Source organism: Pararge aegeria, chromosome 6 (genome assembly GCF_905163445.1).
Source record: "Pararge aegeria chromosome 6, ilParAegt1.1, whole genome shotgun sequence".
In the NCBI taxonomy this organism is placed as follows: Eukaryota; Metazoa; Arthropoda; class Insecta; order Lepidoptera; family Nymphalidae; genus Pararge; species Pararge aegeria.
The window spans coordinates 12,944,110-12,964,923 of NC_053185.1; the positions used below are offsets into that span (position 1 = coordinate 12,944,110).

A 20,814-nucleotide genomic window follows, 5' to 3' on the forward strand; every position below is an offset into this window, starting at 1 on the left:
ATTACTTAACTCATATTAAAGTAATTAAGGCCTACCTTCCACTTAGCAAAGAGATCTGCAAGAAATCCATTGACAGCCTTCTCAAAGTACAAGTCACCGTGAATATCAAAGTCCCACATCTCAGAGGACATTTGTATGAAAAGGTAGACCATAGATGTTGAAGATCTGAACACAATTTTGGTGTCCTCTGTTATAACACCACAAGCGACCCTGTCACCTTGAGACCACATTTCATACACTTGACATCTAATTGCACCTCCACAATATTCTATTTTCTTATTGAGATATACACAAGTACTGACCTGAAATTTTAGTAATTAGATCAACTATCAAAAGAAGCAACTCAAAATTAAGTACATAATTATATTTCATAGCAGATGTTGCTATTTAATTTTTTTTAAATTAATAAAACTACTTTTAAACCTCAATTTTGAAACATTCTTCATCATTGCTATGCTATTGGTTAAAGCGTGATTTATCGCCTATAGCCTGCCTAAATAAATGAGCTATCAAAAAATTATAATTTTTTTTAAATCTGACAGAACAGGTAAGCGCTTTCCTATTTTAGACTGCATCGTCACTTACCCGCAGGTGACATTGCAATCAAGGGCTAACTTGTAGTAGAATAAAAAAACTTGATCTGGTCAAAATGGTTAATTATTTATAAATAAATATAGTTATACAAAATGTTACCAAATGGTTTTTCAGCCTCCACATTTCAGACCTCCCGAGGTACTGATCTTTGAAAGTCAGTTCTACAGAGTCAAGTGCAACATCTTGCACATTTACAATATTCACATAAACATCTGCGAATGTACGTAATTGGAAGGTGGTGGCAATGCTTTGCTCCACACTGATTGCATCTGCAAATAAACAAATAATATAAACTATATCTTCGTCATATCAGCCCATTACCAGCCCAGGGCAGGCCAGGGGTCTCCTCCCACATTTAGGAGGGCTATCCACCACGCTGGCCCAGGGCAGATTGGTGGACTCAGGCATGCATGCAGGTTTCCTCACAATATTTTTTCAACGTTTAAGCAAATGATACTTTACGTGTTTAAAATTAACATAACTTAGAAAAGTAAGAGGAGCATGTTGGGTTTCAAACTCTGTGCTCCGAAAGTGAAGCCAGAAATCAGACCTTTTTTAGATTAATATTTACTGTCTCATGTTTCCATAAATTGGCAGAGCAGATTTAATAAGTTTTATTCTAGTAATATAATGACTTAAACTTTTACTGTTTAAATTGATATTTTGCTAACTCTTTTTATTCTATCCCCTGCTGCAACCTCCAATATAAGTAGTGTAAAATTACCTGTTAGCAAGATGCGAAATATATTTGTACTTTTTACATGCACTTCACATTCACAGTTGCAGTTTTAACTAAGTACAAGTTTGTGAAATTCACACTACAGAATTACACATACATTTGCATTTGATCTGTACACACAACAAACATTATATAAACTTAGATCAAGCTATTGTCTTACACCATTTTTACATTGTCTAGAGTTTCACATCATTCAATTATAAACATTGGTGGTATATTATCATCATTATACAAAACTATCACATGATTGCCCTTAGCAATTACACCAAAAATCCATCGACAAATCACAGAAGACACCATGGGAAGACCCAGGCTTTATTTAAATATTTATATTTAGATTTAGATAAAAATAGCGATAGGGTACTAATAACACTTAATTCCACTTATATGTAGTCACAGCATTCAAATATATTTTGTATTAACTGAACACCAATGTTGATTGCTGACAAACCTGCTGTGTAAACCAAATTGCTTAGCGTGTAATAAATTGTTCTTGTTACAATGGTTCAGTTGAAAGTTATAGTATGCAGGATGTGAAATAGCCATTTAACCTATTCTAATAGATTATATTCATCCTCATTATAGCAACTCCCTGTAAAGTTGAGTGTTGTGGCCTTTTGAAGCCATACACATAATTAGGAGTCATAAAAATGTAAGAATAACATACCCCTTCCTCGTCCTGGAGCATCAACTTTAGTAACTTGCAAAAGCAGTCTTGGATAATCATTTTCGGGATGATAAATTTCAACAATATCCTTTTCCTTTAACCCGGGGTAATCTTTCAGGTTTATTATCAGATCCTCCGCTTAAATTATATTAGAACATTAACATTTTTCTTTCTTACTTGGTTGGAATAAAACCAACAAACTCCAGTAAAAACAACAAAATTTAAAGATAATACTTACAACTAAAACTTGATTGATGAACAATCAACTTGAATGACTTCATAGCTTGTTTACAAATTATTTACGAAGACATCTTGTCGAATGTCGATAAAATATATATCTCTGCTATTTACATTCTAAAACGTAAAATTACTATTGATTTAGTAAGAATGTGGGAATGTACTATGTACTAATAAATTTGGGTAACGAGTTTATACTTTATAATCGCCTAAGTAATCGCCATAAAAATACGAATTCTCTCGTAATAATGTTGTTTTTTTTAGGTGACAGACCCACAGATTAATATGATACTACGTGACAGACCCTTGGGCCTTAGCCTTTGGACGAGCTTTGGACAGCCTGCATTACACAGTAGTTATTTAGTCTTTAGTTATTTACTGGTTACTGTCCTACCTATATAACTATAGTAACATATTAAACTAACATAATATTAAAACAACTAAAAATGTTTTATTATTAGTCTATTTTGTTTCTACTCTATGTAATGTCAATCATGGAGAAAAAAGGTTGTCAATGTCATTGTCATGTTATGTTTATGATTACTGTCGGATCGGATGTCGGATACAAATAGAGAGATTATCCTTTTAAACAAAATACAAATTATGATTTTTTCCCTTGGAGAGAAATCAGAGTAATCTATTAAATATTACCAATTCAGGTAGTCTACGATGAATTTAGTGGGTATAAGAGAATTAGTGTCATTTTCAGCTGTCGTTACAACCATACTTCAATTTCTATCAGGAATGTAAGTAATATTCGTATTTCCTAATGCGTTTTTAAAGTTCTTACTGAAATGAATCGTAATTTCTATTTTAGCCTAGTTTGCAAACAATATGTGGTTAATCGGACAACGGCGGAGTCATCACCTTTACCTTTTATCTGCGGATTTTTATCGTAAGTATAACAAAATTATGTTATAACTAGCTGTTGCCCGTGACTTCGTCTGCGTTTGATTTTGTTTTTGATGTGGCATTAAATTTAGTTGAAGATCTAAAAATATTTAAAGTATTCAGTATCGCGAAGCCATAATGAGGGGTTTGCTGCTGTCTGCTGAGGAGTTCTGTCCTCTATCTTTAATCACAATTTGAGCAAATTTAAACACTTATTATAACCTCTATAGTAAAAAATAATTATTTAAATCGGTTATAATTTGTCAGAGTTATGGTGTAAAATCGTCAAACACTTTCATCCCCTCTCCCAAAGGAACTGAGCTTAATGTCCAGATAAAAAGTATCCTATATTACTTCTAACACTTCCAAGAATATGTCTGCAAAGTTTCATGAGGATTGGTTAAGTAGTTTTTGCGTGAAAGTGTAACAAACAAGCTTACATTGACATTTATATTATTAGCTTAACAGCCTAAAGCTTTTGTATACTTTAAAACAATATTTGTAGTTAATCAAACAGGATGTGTAACCTGTGATAAAGCACATAAGATTGTTATAAATTTTTTAAATGATAATATCAAATTGCTTGAAACTTTTCATATATAATATCTAAGAATTATGGTCTGACCTCAATGAATAAACAAAACATTGCATAAAATATGCATTAGAATACAGTATTTAAATTTAATATGCTTTACAATATATTTATTGATCATAGCCATAAGTGGCCAGTTCAAGAGTTGAATGTAGTTATTATTATTGTTATCCTTACTGATATTATAAACACAAAAGTGTGAGTTGTATGTACTTTCTTTACACCCTAATAAAGTTGCAAATAATCAAGTTGGTATTTGGTAAGGTCATAGATTTAGTTGAAAAGACGGGGAGTAACATATGCTTTTTTTATCCATGTCAAACCAAATGGTTTGGAAAAAAACTGTAATAATCTTAGAACAAGAATGCGGGTAACAGCAAGTATTAAATATGCAACAGTCATGCATTATATTATGAATAAAATTATCACTGTTCAGAATCATGTTATACACTATAACCTAGATAATTTTGAGTTGCTGCTATGTTGCGTCTCCTATTTACAGTTTGACATAAATTCAACACCAAAAACACTTTGTTTTTAATCATTGGAATGTTGGTTTATTGTAACATTGATAAATAATCAATCTACATTTTAAACATAGCTAAGCATTAGTTTAACCAATGGGTTAAAACACATTTAGTACAGCAATGTTACTATACAATTGATTATTTTCACAGGGTTTAAAATTAAAGTTCTCAATTAATACAAATTGTTAAAAAAAGAAAATGCAGTGTGTATTTGCTTGGAGTAGATGCTGTCTTATATGTACTTGATTTTTTCTTTTTTGTTACAGGTGTGGTGTATGGCTATTATATGGATTAATCAAGCAAGATAACATAGTAACATTTGTTAATGTAGTTGGCATTTTACTTATGATCTCATATGTATTTGTATTTTACAACTACACCTTTAAGAAGACTAGTCTGTCAAAACAGTTTCTAGTATCATTAGTATTTTATATGTTTATTATGGGATATGTCTCAGTAGAGACTGACAATGAACTGCTTTTAAGAAGAGTGGGTATGTCTCATTTTAATCTATACAGGGTTAAATAAAAATTACTATGAAGCTCTTAGCCTATAGTTCCTACTATTAAAACTAACAATATTTGTTCCAGGACTTTTCAACATTCAGTATTATTTTATTTTATACAAAAATATATTTTTTTTTATTTCTGTAACATGACATTACACTGTGAATCCCAATACATGTTGTTTGACAATGTTGCGTAGTCAGATTGGTGACAGCGTAATTGAGTCATGCTACGAGAGCTGTTATCAATGTTACATTACAGAGTAGTAAGAAGTAGAGTACCTATGTAAAAATATAATGTCTATTTAATATTTCACAATACTTTTGATCACAACGTTCCAGGAAAAAGCAATTAACATCAGACTGTGTGCTGCCACATAACAAATATTAGTAGAAGTTTCACTCCTTTGATTGTGATTTTTCAAAAATTGGCAGAGCATTACATTCATTCTAGCACCTTACCAGGTGTATTCCCTCAGTATTTCCTTAGGTACAAATGACGTCATACAACAAAGTGAACATTTATTGTATAACTACTATTTATTGTTTTTTAAATTTTTTGCCTATAAAGTACATTAGTAAAATTCGTAAACAAGAAAACATGGGCTTGACGCTTTAACAGGCGTCTGGACATAGCCTTTTTGATAGAATCTCCAGCCAAAATAAACTGTCTCCGGCTAGTCCGGTTTTGACTGAAACGAGCGAGCGTAAATTCAAAATTCAAATTCAATCTCAATTTCAAAAATACTTTATCATGTGGACATTGTTATCATGTGGTGTGGTGGTGTGTGTGTTAATGGCGATAACTACATTCGTTAAACAAGAAGAAAATCTTGATTTTACCGAGCTTTGATCTGTCCGGCTCTTAGGTTTTTCGACCTTGCAACACTAGACATGACGCAGTACAATCATTGTTTTTGTTTATCATCAATACCTAAAATTTTTGTTATTTGAATGACGTGGCCTTCAAAATTATCAAATATTGGTTTTACGACTACATTATAACTAAGTGCAATCAATAAATATACATGTAGTATTTTATTTCACCTTGAATTTTGCTTTCAGGATTATCAGCTTGTATACTCACTATGTTAGCTATTGCCGCACCAATGAGCAAATTGTTGTATGTAATTAGAACCAAGTGCACAGAGTGTCTTCCATTCCCAATGATAGTAATGTCATTCATTGTGTCAAGTCTTTGGTTTTTCTATGGTCTTATAGAAGAGGATGTTTATATGATGGTAATTATTTTTATTTATTATTGGCAATTGCCCGCGACTTCATCCGCGTTTGTTTTTGTTTTTCAAGCATTGAGTAGCAACAGTTTATTTGGGAGAAGAGTGGCAGTAGCAGCAGCGAAAAAAGGCGATTGCGCTGGCTAAGCAATGTTATCTGAATGGATAGGAGGACCTAAAGTGTTAGAGGTGATTAGTAACAGCTTTTGTCACTAACAAAGAATAGTGACCATTAAGTTAAGAGAGAAGATACTAACATACGTAGTTCTTGTTTTTAAAAATATCTTTTTGTTTAGGTATATTCCTTAAATTATTAAACTTGCGATAACTTCTAAATGTCTTTTTCGAGTGAATTAAAAAGTATTTTATTGCTAAACATGATTATAAAACTATTTATTTCAATAAGAATTATTACTATGATACAAATTTGTTTGTACCAGCGAACTAATAAAAATTTAGATCACAAAAGCTGCTACTGTGAGTTTACTATGATAGTGAGATAATGTCCTAACGGACTGTTTTTGTAAGTTATAATTGGTAATTTAATCATATACTACTCAATTTTTATTTTTTCCCTATAGTTTTCTCAGCGCACGCCAAGTTATGAATTTTATAAGCAAAATCGTGCTCCTTTGGTTTTCATTATTGAAATTTTCATAAGGATCGCTCGGTTTTTCAATAAATTATAGTCTAAAGCTTTTCTCGATAAATGGGTTATCCAACATTGGAATAATTTTTCAAATCAGACCAGTAGTTCCTGACATTAGTCCGATCAAGCAAACAAACAAACAAACTCTTCAGCTTTATATATTAGTATCAGATAAGATTCAAGGCTATTAGGAAAGGTATGGTAGATCACGACATATAGTTAAATTTTAATTATCTCTGTATTCTAGTAGCCAAAAATGTGACCTTCTCATAATTTTTTACAATGCTTTTTTACGATGCAGGGGTGTTAGTTGTTGAGGAGCTCTCCTGGTTCTATCCGCTACTATGTGATGATGATCTTGAATTGCTTCGCGGCCATAGTGTGCCTTGTCTATCACCTATGTTAGACAAGGCACACTGTCGCATTAATAATATCATTATCAACCTATGGCCGTTGTCCACCACGCTGGCAAAGTGCAGTCTTATAGACTTGATATTATCCATTCACGCTTGCAAGGTTCCTCAAGATGTTGTCCTTTACCGTCAAAGTGATACTTTTATTTCTTAAATTAAAAAGAATCGAAGTTCGAGGTGCATCCCGGAGATCTAACTCGGGCCCCAGAAAGGAAGGCCAAACTCTAACCACTAGACGATAACCGCTTAGCTACTTGTATACACTAATTGATATTAAAATTAAAAATATGATTACTAAGGTTATTTTGGACCTACCAATGCATAAGTTTATTACAGCGAGGTTTACTATACAATTGATGAGTTTCTTAATGTCAAGGTTACTTGAAAGCATCCGGCTCTGCTTTCATCTCTTACAAGAATGTTAAAATGTCAATTGTTTATGTTGGAAAAGAGCAACTGCTGAGTTTCTTGCCGGCTTCTTCTCGGTAGAATCGGTACGATCCGGTGGTAGAGTCACTAAACACAGACAGACTTGACGTTTCAAAAGTGCTTATAGACCTACTTGAAATAAATGAATTTTGAATAAAATATGCTATTCAAAAATGAAATGTTTTTCCTAATTTTATCTTGCAAGAACTACAGAAAATTTCCGCCATGTCCAATTGCCTTCTTCTAAGCATACCTAATGGTTTATTTCAGATACCGAATTCGATTGGCTGTGGACTGACTGCCGTACAACTGTGTTTGTTTATGATATACCCAGCTACTCCATATTCATCACTACCTACAAAGACAACATTAGCATAAATTTGGTTCCTTATTAATAATATTTATATTTATTACTTAGTTATAAAATACAACTTTTTATTGTATAAAATTATTACAATATTATGAATACTTTCACATGTTGATATTGTATTGTGTTTGTTGATGTATGCATGTACATGATATGTACATTAGAATTTTTTACACTAAAAACTATTGTTAGAAATTGCATTTACTGTGTTTGTATACATTATTGCTGTAGACCGCGACTTCGACAACATTTTTTGGATTTTTAATAATTCCGCAGGCATCCTTTATTTTCCTGGGATACAACGTATCATCCTACGCACGCAACGCATCTAGATGCCAAATGCCTATGCTCTATTTATGTGCTAAATTTCGCTGAGATAAGTTAAGCGGACAAGCCATGCATAGGTAAAAAATTCTATTTTTTAAATCCTTGAATCTTTTACGGGACATATAATCCTATGGCCAACAACAGGATGCATAAATACCAGGGCAACGGTATTCCGGGGATAGAAAAAAATGGCATACGCGCTTCTGTACAGGTAAACCGATATTGACGAAATTTTGCATAGAGATAGCTTGCTGTATATAGGATAATTTTTATCCAGGGAACGTTTCAATTTCAAAATAACCGAAACAACGAGATATCTCGGGCAACAGCAAGAGTACAAACATTTTAATATTTAATTTAAAAAAATAGTGTAGACAAGCATTTCTTCTTACCTGTCTTATAATGTGAACAATCTACTTTTTTTTGTACAAATTGGCTAGCGCTTCGTGATCATGATGCCTGATAGAAAACAATTAAAATCTAGGTTGTAGCGCGCTAGAAAATACTCATAAACTTTTGCCGCAAAAACTTTGTCCTCCGATTATATACACAGACAAAGGGATATATTTAATGGTCCACCTGCCGAAACACGGCAACTGGGAAAAGGGAAGTTTATCCCACTTCAAAACTACACGTATGTTATTAGGATAATATTTCCACCCATTCGCTCATGCTGGGAGAGAGAATAAAGCTATTTGGCGAATATTAACCATATGTCCAGTTCGAGACCGCTTCGAAATAGCCTTAAAAGAGTATCAATTTTATTATTGCGGAAGACTTGGATGGGTGTGTTTAGTGTCTGCCCACGTGTAAACTTTTTTATAAACGATATATTTGCGATTACTTTTGCGGTACTTTTTGTTTTCCTAATTGATTTTTAACAAAAATGTCTGTCACTAAGGGTACCAAATCATTTGTAGGTACATTATTCACGAAATAAAACGAAATTGACAATTTTAAAAATACTGGTAGGTATCCCTTTTTATATCGCCTGTGTGATAAGTACAACAGTAGATACCTTTAGACCGGCGAATTTTATTAAGATACGAGATTTGTGCGGAAATGTCAGACAGTGAAGTTAAAAATACTCCACCTGACATCAATAATTGTTCGATACAAATTCAATTAAATTCTTAATCACCAATACTGGTAATTTAATGTTTTATCTTAAGAAGTCAATTGATGGTACCTTTTAATTAATTTATGATTATGGTTTTAGAGAAAATCTTCTGCGTAATTGGTAATGCAACTTATCAATTGAGTCGAAATTACTTTCACTATTCCATATTAATTTATAAAGTCTAAATGACCCCTTGTACTAACTTAGTACCAGTTGCATAAATAACTTTAAAATTATAATACAGATAAGAAGAAAATATGCAACATGGAATTGCCATAATGTTAAAAAAAATTGAGCTATACATAAACTTAAAATGACAAGGTAAAATTTACCTCAGGTTGTGTTATTTATTTTAGAACAAGATTTGAACGGGTTTGTTGGCCCTTTTAAATTTATGATAATCTGATAAAGATCTTATGAGAATTACAACAGTGGAAAAGGGGGTACTGGCTCTACCGATAACAAGTATCACTACATTCCATTCAATATGACTTGTCCCCTATGTTATATAGTACCCTATAATATCTAGGGGACAATTTTAAGTGAATGCGCTGTAATATTTCTTAAAAATAGTTCAACGGGTACATACCACGATAATATTATGGGATTTGTCGATATTTCGATCCAGTTGCATGGACGAGCTCACGACGGGACCACGATCCATGCAACACGAAAATCTTAGTTTAATATCTTTATTTTGCACTGTAATACTCGATTCAGAGAATATTTATGATTTCAAATAAAGTCACGGTAACGTTCAAAACGTTACATGAAATCATAAATAATTGTCAATCCTAATTTATTGTACTGACTTCAGACTTGAAGTTACAATTACACTTTTATCGTGTACGTGTGTGTGAATTATTGTTCATTAGTATATTTTTTATATCGCTATAGTAATATGTCTCTCTCTCTCTATTTAACCCTCAAACATAAACACGGCAGAAATTATGGTTGTCTCCGCGTATTTTTACAATGATATATATATATTACATAGAGTATTATTTGATGGACACGCAGATGATTCAGCTGAGTGAAAATAATTGGCTATAAACAGAGCAACGACCGACCTGTGTCCGTCAACCTGTGTTAATCCTCATAAGCCTGTAATTTACCCCGGCAACCGTGTCCTTTAGATTAAAACACACCATTGCAACATTCTTAGAGGCGGAAATAAGCATGTCGGTAGAACTTCCCCGGACGAGCTCTGTTATAAAGAAGCTCTACTGCTACCACTGATACAACTATGAGCTTATTTCTGTAAAGGAATTTATCCTACGAAAAATGTGAAGTATTGACGGAACTATTTTTAACAAGTGTTGATTAACCACGAACGTTTTAGTTTAGAAATACTGTAATACCCCATCGATATAGTGCGTACCCGATTTCCGATTAGACTTGTTTAGTAAACCTAGATTTAATCTGTTAGCCAGTGATTTTTATTAGATTCGTTTTAGGTTATCTCGTGAAGTATTCCACAATTTTGAATATAAATGTCAAGGACAGAAAGGGTCAGTATTCATGGACAATATTTTTATATTTTTCATAAACTTGGGTTACATGTTTTGTCAGCGACACCAATGATGACTAATTGTAGATACATGAAATAAACCATTTTGTTGCGTATTATTTTTTAAGAATTATTCCCACGACGCCGCTTCCTACTATGCCGCTTTCCGCCGGGGCATTAGTGCCACGGCGCTGCGCGTATTACCTATTATATTCGTCAAATGCTAAATTGCCCGAATTCACTGAAGAAACCAAAACCTCAGTAGGTACGGTTATGTCGCTACGCTTATGTTATGAGGTTTTTGGATTTATCGACATCTTCCTCTCGTAACCGCTCCGTCATATCCTGCAACTTCACGACCTTTCAGGATGAAGGGTGGGATCGGCCTGTGCCGTCGTTGACAACACATGAAACCTTACTTATGTATTTGTTTATTTATCGTAATAAAGGTTTTAATTTAAAATGTGGATTTATTTAATTTTCTACTTAAAAAGTCTAAATTTTCCTATTTGTCATTTTACATTTATTTTACAATCTAGACAAATAGGATGCAATATGTACACTCACGGAAAGAAAAGGCTCGACACCTTAGTGTCGATTTTCGCTTGCACTAGTACTGCCGATTGACAATAGTTTTTAATAAAAATAATAATGGCAGTTTGAACCAACAAGAAGGTTGTAGTTAATCTTGTTGACTAGATAAATAGTCAAACAACTTTGATCTGAACAATTATGAACTTTATTAACGGACAGTTAAATATTATTTTCTCTAACTCGAGTATATTCTGTAACATAGTTTCAAATATTAATATGTGCTCGTGATACGTTAAGGAAATCAATTTGAAAATCGTCGAACCTTTTCATTCCGTACCTGTACGCAGCAGCATTTATATATGACATCTAAAATATGCATTATATTTAAGTTAGTTTTTAAACTGACTAATTGTTATAACTTGACCTGAATATCAAATTTACATGTACCAACATGTGATTGAGTGTGTATTGATACTTATTACCTTAATCTTCGTTTCTGTTGTCCTAGAAAATCCGTGTCCTAGGAAAAAGTTTTGGAACAAATAGCTCATTGGCATAATATTTCCTTTCCAACTACCCTTGTTTATATTATCACATCGCGAACCAGGTTTCAGGATCAAATAACAACTCAGTTGCTTGAATTTTGTACCTTTATTTTTAACATAAAAATTGGTTTATTATAATCTGCGAGACCTTGAGACCGTCAAATGTAAATGATTTCTATTATTCTTCAAATTTACCTATTCATTAAACTGCCGTTTTTGTTTGGAGCTTCCGGTTTTATCTTATTTTAGTGATAGGTAATACACGGCACGAAGGTGAAACAAATAACTATGGACATATATTGAGAATTGCGTCGCAGAAAGAACCAATAACAATTTTTGGCCCATCACAAGAATCGATTTTAGATCCTCGTGAACCGTCCAATTTGATAATTACTTAACTAGCATAAGTACCAACCAAGGCAGTAAGGTTAATTTCATAGCAATAATGGCTAAATAGGTAACTATGATCTGATGCTTAACCTGGACAGTCTACCCAAATACCTCGATAAATCGCGTATTTGAGCTTACTGGATTGATAAAAGGTATTCTCGAATGACTTGGGAGTAATGAGTTGGGTAAGTTAGGAAACAGTCTTCTTGCCCGGGCATTTACTCACAGGTCCTTTTTACCTTGATACCTCAATTTCTGATAGACTGAGATAACGCCTTTTCAAGCCTTTTTCTAAAATAGGCCTTCAGGGGCGGTGTGACGTTTGTATCCGTCGTAGGGTTTATAAAAAGATATGATTTCCTCAGTTAAACTAGCCTTTTTTTGTACAGTTAGAAACACACACACAATACGCACGATCATTCTGTTCAATAGCGCATCTTCCTCTGATATTATAGACTGATATTGTATATTCTTGAAACGGACTAAATGTCTCATTATGCTTCACGACTTTAACTTCATACGCGACGTCGCCTGGTGACATAACAAACGCTATGACAAAATAAGTTTTGTTGAGGTATTCGTTGCGGTATGTGTGACTCCGTAAAATCTTCTTTAATTTTAACATTTCACATTTCATACAGTGTATCGTCTTTACTGTGCTTACTTTGTTTTGTACTTTAACTACTGCCACGTTCGTAGCTGTAACTACTTCATCGTTTGTATGGCTGATTTCGGTCATTCCATGACAAGAGCACCATTGTTCATCAACACCGGCTTCTTCGCATGTTCTGTGAATATCAATATTATTAAAGATACTCGTGCAGTTAGGGCAGGCTTCTGAATTTATATCTGTTGATTCCTTAGATACTGTTAAAGTGTCAAGGAGTGTAAGATATAAATCGTAGGGTGTGATAAGTCTATGTTGGTTAAATTTCAAGTTGTTGTACTCTTCTGGTCTAATATTTCGGAACTCCGTTGGTACCCATAAAAACAGCATTGGTAGCCTTTCGTCATAATAAGATTCGTAAGGCACTCTCATTTTACCACTCCTCAAACCATGGTCACTTAGGAAATATATAAATGTGTTTTGTAAAACACCACTATTATTGAGTTTTGTGAAAAAGTTCACCATATTCTTGTCAATAAGTGTTGGTATATTTTCTAAATTATGACTGTATGAGTTTAACCAGAAAAATCCAAAAAAGTTTTCATCCTTGTAGGATTCTGTAAAATTAGATGCGTAATCGAGGATATGTTGTGCAGATGGCAACATTTTGGTGCATATTATGTTGCCACGGCTTCTCTCACCAGTTAGAAAAAGTGGTCGTAGATAATGATCAGTGGGCGCAGACTTGTATCCTCTTTTAGAAAATGTATCGGGAAGTTTCAGGTCGTCTTCTCCGGTAGCTGTTATGTATCCTTTTTTCTTAAATTCCGACCATAGCATTAGATGATTGCAATTATCCATGCTTGATGAACAGGTTTTGTAAATCGTAGTCATTCTCTTGCCCGTTAACAGAGACATCAAATTGGGAAATGTATTGTAACCCACCTACAAGAAATATGTATGAAGCTTGTTAAAAATAGTATGGGATTAGGGATACGCATTTAACTTTTAAGTACAACATTTTTCTAATCATATCATGCCCGTTTTACCACTAGGTACCAATATTATATTAAGGTAGAGACCTTATTATTTATAAAGTACCATTTATTACAAGATAGTTCTAAAATAACAATGTATTCAAATACCTAAATCATAACTATACTTTGTATTGAATGTTGTTAAAAAAAAAGAAAGGGACATATGTTTATCAAAATCACAGGAAAAAGTTTTCGTACACGTTCTAAAACGTCTAGTTTATTTTCGTACTTTATTGTGTATTCGTAACTTTACATATACCGGACAAAAGAAGATTTCAAGTCTGTTGTTCAGATATTTTTGTGCAAGCTGTAACTAGTAGATAAAAGTTGTATCTCCTACAATTTAAATAGGATTTAATGTGCCTTTGTATTAGGAGAGGATAAGGCTGGCATAGGTATGTGTCGGTCAGGAGTAGGTACCAATGTATTCCAGATAGTAAAAAAAAATAAGTAAGGTCAGTCATACCTTCTCTCGATAAAACAATTTTGGTTTACCTTCTAGGTAATACTCCTAACAGTTTTTAATCAAAATTCACTTCAAATTATAGGTACGTAGCTTATATCTAATAAGTAGTTACCTTTTGATATGCCCTGTAGTCTAACCAATCGTTTTGCAACATGTATTTAACAGTTTTCGGCATGCTATTGTAAACTCGCGCTCTTGAGACTGTGTCCAATCCTAATACTAGAACGTTCCAAGGTTTTTTCGGTATTTGTTCCTCTTCGGCGTCTCTGTGCAATCTCTTGAGTATTATGTATGCATCTTCATATATTACACGTTTTTTAGATGAATCTAGTGAACATGTTACGGTTATTACTTCATTTTTCAACTCCACGTTGCTATTATTGTCAAAATTTGTACATTTGGAGTATCTGTGGACCAATTGACAGCGTGAGGGGGTAAAAGTAGATTGTAGAACATCAAACAGTCGGGTAAAGGGGTAGCATACGCGAATCAAGATCAATTTCAATCATAGAAATCTTAATAACAAGACCTATTGCGATTTCTATGAATCCAGGCGTACCTTACTCGTAGCGAGGGATTTGAGAACACCTAAATACCGAGTGTGAGGCCTTGTATATAGAATCTCGAGTGTAGTTAGGGATTAGGGGCAGCCCAAGTCGAAGAAAGCATTGCTCCTGCTTTGGATTCTTTTTTTTTTATTCCACTACAGTAAATATAATAATATCTTGCTTACCTCTGTTTCCTATAGTCCTCCTTTCCCGCAACAATAGCAGGAGTGGCGAATTGGTAACAACATGAGTAACTCTTCCCCTTCGTGTAATGCTTAATTTTCATCTTGTCAATTGAAAATGCAATTTCTTCGTTAGAAATTTTCTTAATAAATACAGCTCGGACACCACACGTACTTGCTCCGACATATTTTGCTTCTTCTATTTTGTATGTTTTTAAATAGTTTGGTATGGAACATCCAGGTGTGTTGATTAAGTATTGATCTTGGCTTTCTTCGATATTTTGGTCTGACAAGAGGAAATAATTAAGTTAATATGTACCTACTTTAGGCGCGTCCCCGATTAAGTATTCTTGAGCGTTTATTTCCCCTTTGGCTGAGCATGAGTGAATTCTTATAGATTTATGAGTAATGTTTATATTAAAACATATTTTTTTGCATTTTTAAAAAAATGCAACTATCAGCAAAATGCTATATATATATTGATTTATGAGCATTTTGCTGATAGGTGCAAATTAAATTAATGTATGGTAGCTACCTTTTAATATATATAACATTTACCTACTTCAGTTAAAAATGTTGGACTTTTCACATTTGTAGAAATTTAATGTTCTTCTTTTGTTTTATGTATAAAGATTATTTGAACTGTTAGGGGAAGCGCCTTGATACTTGAAATATAAATTAGAAAAATAATTACTCACTATATAAGTCTATAATATTTTCTGAAGAACTGTTTTGAAATATGTCTTTGATTATTGTTTTTTTGTTCTCTATATGGTATCTCCATAAAGCATAGTACACAAATAATATAACCAAAAAAATATATAATAATAATTTTAAGCGTTTTGTGCTCGACATTTTCACCGTGACGCGATTACTGAAAAAAAGGCTGATTATAAAATCGTTATATTTTAATATGTTTACGAAATTCGTGAAAAAGCGAGATTGGGGGCATTTTAGGGGGTAAGGAGTACCTAACAGAAAATGTATCACTAAAAGGCTTTCAATTTAGATATTGCCAATGCACAAGTTTAAAGAATTTGTTAAAACACATTTATTACAGCGAGGTTACTATACAATTGATGAATTTTTTAATGACAAGGTTGCTTGGAAGCATCCGGCTCCGCTTTCAGCTCTCACAAGATAGAAAAATGAATGTTAAAATGCAAAATGTAAATTGTTGATGTTGGAAAAGAGCAACTGCTGAGTTTCTTGCCGGCTTCTTCTCGGTAGAATCTGCCTTCCGGACCGGTGGTAGAATCACTACAAACAGACAGACTTGACGTTTCAAAAGTGCTTATATTAGGCCTACTTGAAATAAATGAATTTTGAATTTTGAATTTTGAATTTTGATAAATTATTATAATTCAACATAAATCAAGTTTTTGATTAAAAATCATTTTATAGGATAGGTGGAGCTTCCTATTACAATGAGTCTGATGTGAAGAGGAGCCAATCCGAAGGGACGAAAATCCGCACCTTCATACGCACCTTCATACGCACACACAAGTTTGTGTGTGCGTATGAAGGTGCATATGAATAGTTAATTAAATATTATCTAAGACCATAAACTTTTTGCTGTTGCTATACTAATCTCATGTTATGGTTGTCACTGCGTATTTTTTATGCCTTTGCCTTGTTGTTCTAGTGGTTGGCACATAAAACTACGGAACTCGAGGTCCTCAATTCGAATCCCGGGTCGGGCAAGAATTGCTAGGTTTCGTGTATTTTCTGTTATAGAATTTTCAGTACAGTACGAGCAAGGAGTTGTGAAATTGGCGATGTCAACACCTGAGCACGTTTGGAAAGCACCGTCGGTCCCGGTTATTACCACTTACCCGTGATAATAGTTGTTTAAGCTCGCCAACCCACATTGAAGCAGCGTGGCGGGTCTTTGCTCTAAAACCGTCTATCCTATGAGAGATGAGGCCTGTGCCAAACAGTGCGATGTGTTTAGGCTGCGGATGATGATTTTTTTAAGTACATTTATTTCTATGCAAGTATTGATCTCAGAAAAATTGTATTATAATGAACTAGCTGTTGCCCGCGACTTCGTCTGAAATAAATTAAAGTATTCAGTATGGCTAAACCTTAAATGAGGGGTTTGCTGCTGTCCGCTGAGGAGTTCTGTCCTCTATCTCCAACCACAGTTGGGGCAAAATTAAACACATATTATAACCTCTATAGTAACAAAAATAATTATTTAAATGGGTTATAATTTGTCGGAGTTATGGTGTTTAATCGTCAAACACTCATCCCCTCTCCCAAAGGACCGAGCTTAATGTCGGGATAAAAAGTATCCTATATTACTTCTAACACTTCCAAGAATATGTGTGCAAAGTTTCATGAGGATCGTTTTAGTAGTTTTTGCGTGAAAGCGTAACAAACAAACTTACATTCACATTTATAATATTAGTAGGGATTAGAAGGGATAGTGTAGAGGGTAGTCAGCCAGTATGTCTCTGCCATTCAGCCTTATGTGACTTCTTAGTAAGTACTTGGTACATTCCTAGTCTGTATGTACATAATATACCGTATAATTGTTAAAAGGTAACATAACATTGTAATCTCTTTACAATTTTACATAGATATACAAGACTATCTTCTATAGTTGAGGTGTTTAGACCTTAGGTCCTTCACGTCTCAGTGTGGATTTGAAGGAAAAAAATATATTCCAATAAACTAAAAATTTAAAAAAAAAAACGTTTATTTTTATTAGTCTTATCACGCGTAACTGTTAACGGAATTAATATAACTCATTCATACAAAAATGTAGAGCTGTAGGTATTTACAGAAAAAGGAAACGGATGCTTTTAACTATAAAGATAAAATAGTGCATATTAATATACAAAATGTGTTTTACTACTAGATATGTTTTACGGTACGTTGTAATCAGATGTAGTCAGTGACCTTGTAACTAGATCACTGTGAAATAAATGCTAATATAACTGGGCTAGTAATATTTATTATCACTGTTTTATAAACACGTTACTTCGCTTTGCTGGGTTATTTATTATATCATCCTGATTCCATTAATGTCTCACTGCTGTGCTCAGGCCTTTTCTAACAAGTGTGTAGTGTAGTGTAGTGGCCAATTGCCGGCCCACTACAGAGCACGGGACTTCTCTCAGAATGAAGGGGGGTTAAGGATATAGTCCACCAAGCTGGCCAAGTGCGGATTGATAGACTTTACACAACTTTGGCTCTAATATTGAACAGCAAAATCTAAGATCGTGTTCTGACAATCGTTTACATATCCCAGCTAGTCACACACGATACTATAGTAATTCATTTACCTGTAAGTCCGCCAAATTGTGGAATAGCCTTCCCTCTGAAATTCGCAATTCCAAATCCCTACCCATCTTCAAAACCAGATTGTTTAAGTATTACCTAGCAGATTGTGTTTATGAGTAGGTAGTATTAGTACGAAAGATTGTATTACTATGAGGTACATACATTTGTTTATTATATGTATATATATATATATATATATATATATATATATATGTATATATGTTTATTTTATTATATATTTATTTTATTAATTCTTATATGTGTATGTTATATAGTATGTAGTATATATATATTTTTAATTTTTTTAATTTTTTTTTCTCTTGCCTGTGTATGTTTCATTGTTTGCACTGTCCCTCTTGTTTTCTATTATTATTTTCACCAAGGGTTGTCTATAAGAGATTGCTTTTGCAATAAGGCCGCCTATGCACACAACTGTATTTAACTTTTTTTTATAATTATTATTTTTTTTTAATTGTGTTTAATTTTACTTATTTTTTTTTTTGTTTTCTTGTGTCTTTCTTGTATTGTTTCTAAGTTTGTATTCTAAATAAAAATAAAATAAATAACTTTTGAGAACTTTACGCGTTATGGAGAAATCTCAAGCTTGAATGTTTCTTTCACCGATAGAGCAAGTAATATTTTGTTTTTTTCTAATTAAAAACGCACATAGCTCCGAAAAGTTGGAGGTGCGTGCCGGGGATCAAACTCGGTCTCCCAGAAAGGGACGACGAAGTTTTAACCACTAGGCAGCTATCACCGCGTTTTAAATGACTTGTTGCTTAAGATAAATGAAATTTGAATTTTGTTTTATGTTTTTAATTTTAAATTAGCTCTACAGACCTTTTTACTATGAGAGAGGAATTAATAATCCGAAGATTGAGATGATGGTAAACATGCCACCAAAACGTTATCCTTTGTGACTGACTCCAGTTAAAGGCAAGTTATCAGTTACACTTTTTGTGTACACGATTAGAAACTATCCCTTTTTTTAATTTTTTGCAAGGGTAACTAATCCTAAGATTTTATTTTAGTAAGGTATATAAAGCTGTAAAGTAAGGACTTACCATTTCAATTTGACATTATTATTATTAGCAGGTAGGTAGGAGTATCTATAGTTGTATTTTTTCCGGAAGTTTGAGAAAGCCTACGAAAACAATATTTTTGTAAATATTTTATAAATATCGCTATGATGGGCAATTTACATTTACATAAAAGCTATGCGTTTGACACTATCTTGATAAAATCACTTTATGATAAAATAAAAAATGACAATCAATAATGCATTGATTTTAAAATACGCAAAAGATTTTACTCACATTTTTCTTAAACATAGTTTCAAAACATTTTTACTGACAAACTTTACACTAAACATGAATTGATTTGGTTCTTTTTTAATAATTCGCTATCACACGCGTGTAATTTACTTGTTCACACTTTAATACAATACCTACTCATGTACATTATGAATATTTTCCTAACACATCTATTCGCTGAAGCGTATGCCATGTGACTGCAAGGATAACCGATCATATTTTATCGAATTCAATTTATAAACACAACATTTTCATTAACACTTTCGATGTTTTGATGGTTCATAGTGACCTCTTCGGTCTGTTTGTGGCGGTTGGCGGTCCTGAATTTGATTTCGGGTACGGTTAACTGTTGGGTTTGGATTTTTTTAAATTGCAGTACGTACCTACCTAATACTCCGCAGGAATAATAAATAAGGTTAATTTTTAATTTTACGTTGCTTTTCACTCTCCTCAAGAGGTACTTTTTACAAGATGTCTACGATCTAAATGGTATTTTAAGTATTTGTCAGAAATGAAAGTATCATCAAAAATCCAGTTTACCCGTAGGCTAGATTTTAGGGATAATAAATAACGTATATTCTTGTACCCATATTCTGTTAGTTGCCTGGTTTAGTCCCGTTCGCATTAAAAGATTGTCCCCAGACAAACAGACCGATAGAAGTTTTTTGAGATCCAGTCTTGGGTATCATTTAATTAATCATAAGCTGTTATTTCAAAACTAAAGATAGACACCTAAATCTTATTTATATGTATGCAATAACTACTTAAATGGTGTTTTTTTTAATTTTAATCACCCTTGCAAAGTTAAAACTGTTCGTCTGTAGTGAACTAGTGACTCTAACAACAAATAAATAATACTTTTTGTAAACTATTTCTAGATATTATTTAGACATAAAATAAATAGGATGATACATACTTATTTATAAATGAAGGTTAAAACACAGAATTAAAAACCTACAGAAACCGTGTACACGACTAATATTGAAACATCGAAAACCACTCCTCTTTAGAGTGTTTCCCGAACTTTCGGTTAGTCACTTCATTCCATTTAGCAGTTCACAGAAATGATTTTGTTCCGTTTTATAATCATAATCATAAT

General features: G+C 33.1%; 3 protein-coding genes across 8 annotated transcripts in view; 1 reads left to right on the top strand and 2 right to left on the bottom strand.

Annotated features, from left to right (window-relative positions):
• LOC120624547 (GATOR complex protein Iml1) overlaps positions 1 to 2,513 on the bottom strand; it is a 36,293-nt gene extending 33,780 nt beyond the window's left edge. For 5 of the 6 annotated variants that reach the window (XM_039891167.1, XM_039891170.1, XM_039891169.1 and 2 more), the window contains exons 1-4: positions 2,239 to 2,511; positions 2,001 to 2,138; positions 694 to 863; positions 36 to 302 (exon numbers count right to left, since the gene is read on the bottom strand). In XM_039891167.1, coding sequence (XP_039747101.1) covers positions 36 to 302; positions 694 to 863; positions 2,001 to 2,138; positions 2,239 to 2,281 — 618 coding nt within the window. In that variant the 5' untranslated portion in view covers positions 2,282 to 2,511. Of the gene's footprint in view, positions 1 to 35; positions 303 to 693; positions 864 to 2,000; positions 2,139 to 2,238 lie in introns of all 6 variants that reach the window. The other variant, XM_039891165.1, reaches the window with a different exon arrangement.
• Positions 2,514 to 2,788: 275 nt separating this feature from the next.
• LOC120624532 (sugar transporter SWEET1) lies at positions 2,789 to 11,261 on the top strand. The gene is made up of 5 exons (XM_039891135.1): positions 2,789 to 2,983; positions 3,055 to 3,132; positions 4,514 to 4,740; positions 5,818 to 5,993; positions 7,749 to 11,261. Exons 1-5 carry the CDS (start codon positions 2,907 to 2,909, stop codon positions 7,854 to 7,856), a joined length of 666 nt encoding a protein of 221 aa, XP_039747069.1. The 5' UTR covers positions 2,789 to 2,906; the 3' UTR covers positions 7,857 to 11,261.
• Positions 11,262 to 11,972: 711 nt separating this feature from the next.
• LOC120624679 lies at positions 11,973 to 19,897 on the bottom strand. Its single transcript, XM_039891352.1, has 6 exons — positions 19,719 to 19,897; positions 19,467 to 19,546; positions 15,810 to 15,985; positions 15,115 to 15,397; positions 14,494 to 14,788; positions 11,973 to 13,823 (listed from the first exon to the last, which is right to left on the bottom strand). The coding sequence occupies exons 1-6, from the start codon at positions 19,731 to 19,733 to the stop codon at positions 12,642 to 12,644; spliced, it is 2,031 nt and encodes a 676-aa protein (XP_039747286.1). The 5' UTR covers positions 19,734 to 19,897; the 3' UTR covers positions 11,973 to 12,641.
• Between the last annotated feature and the right edge of the window lie 917 nt (positions 19,898 to 20,814).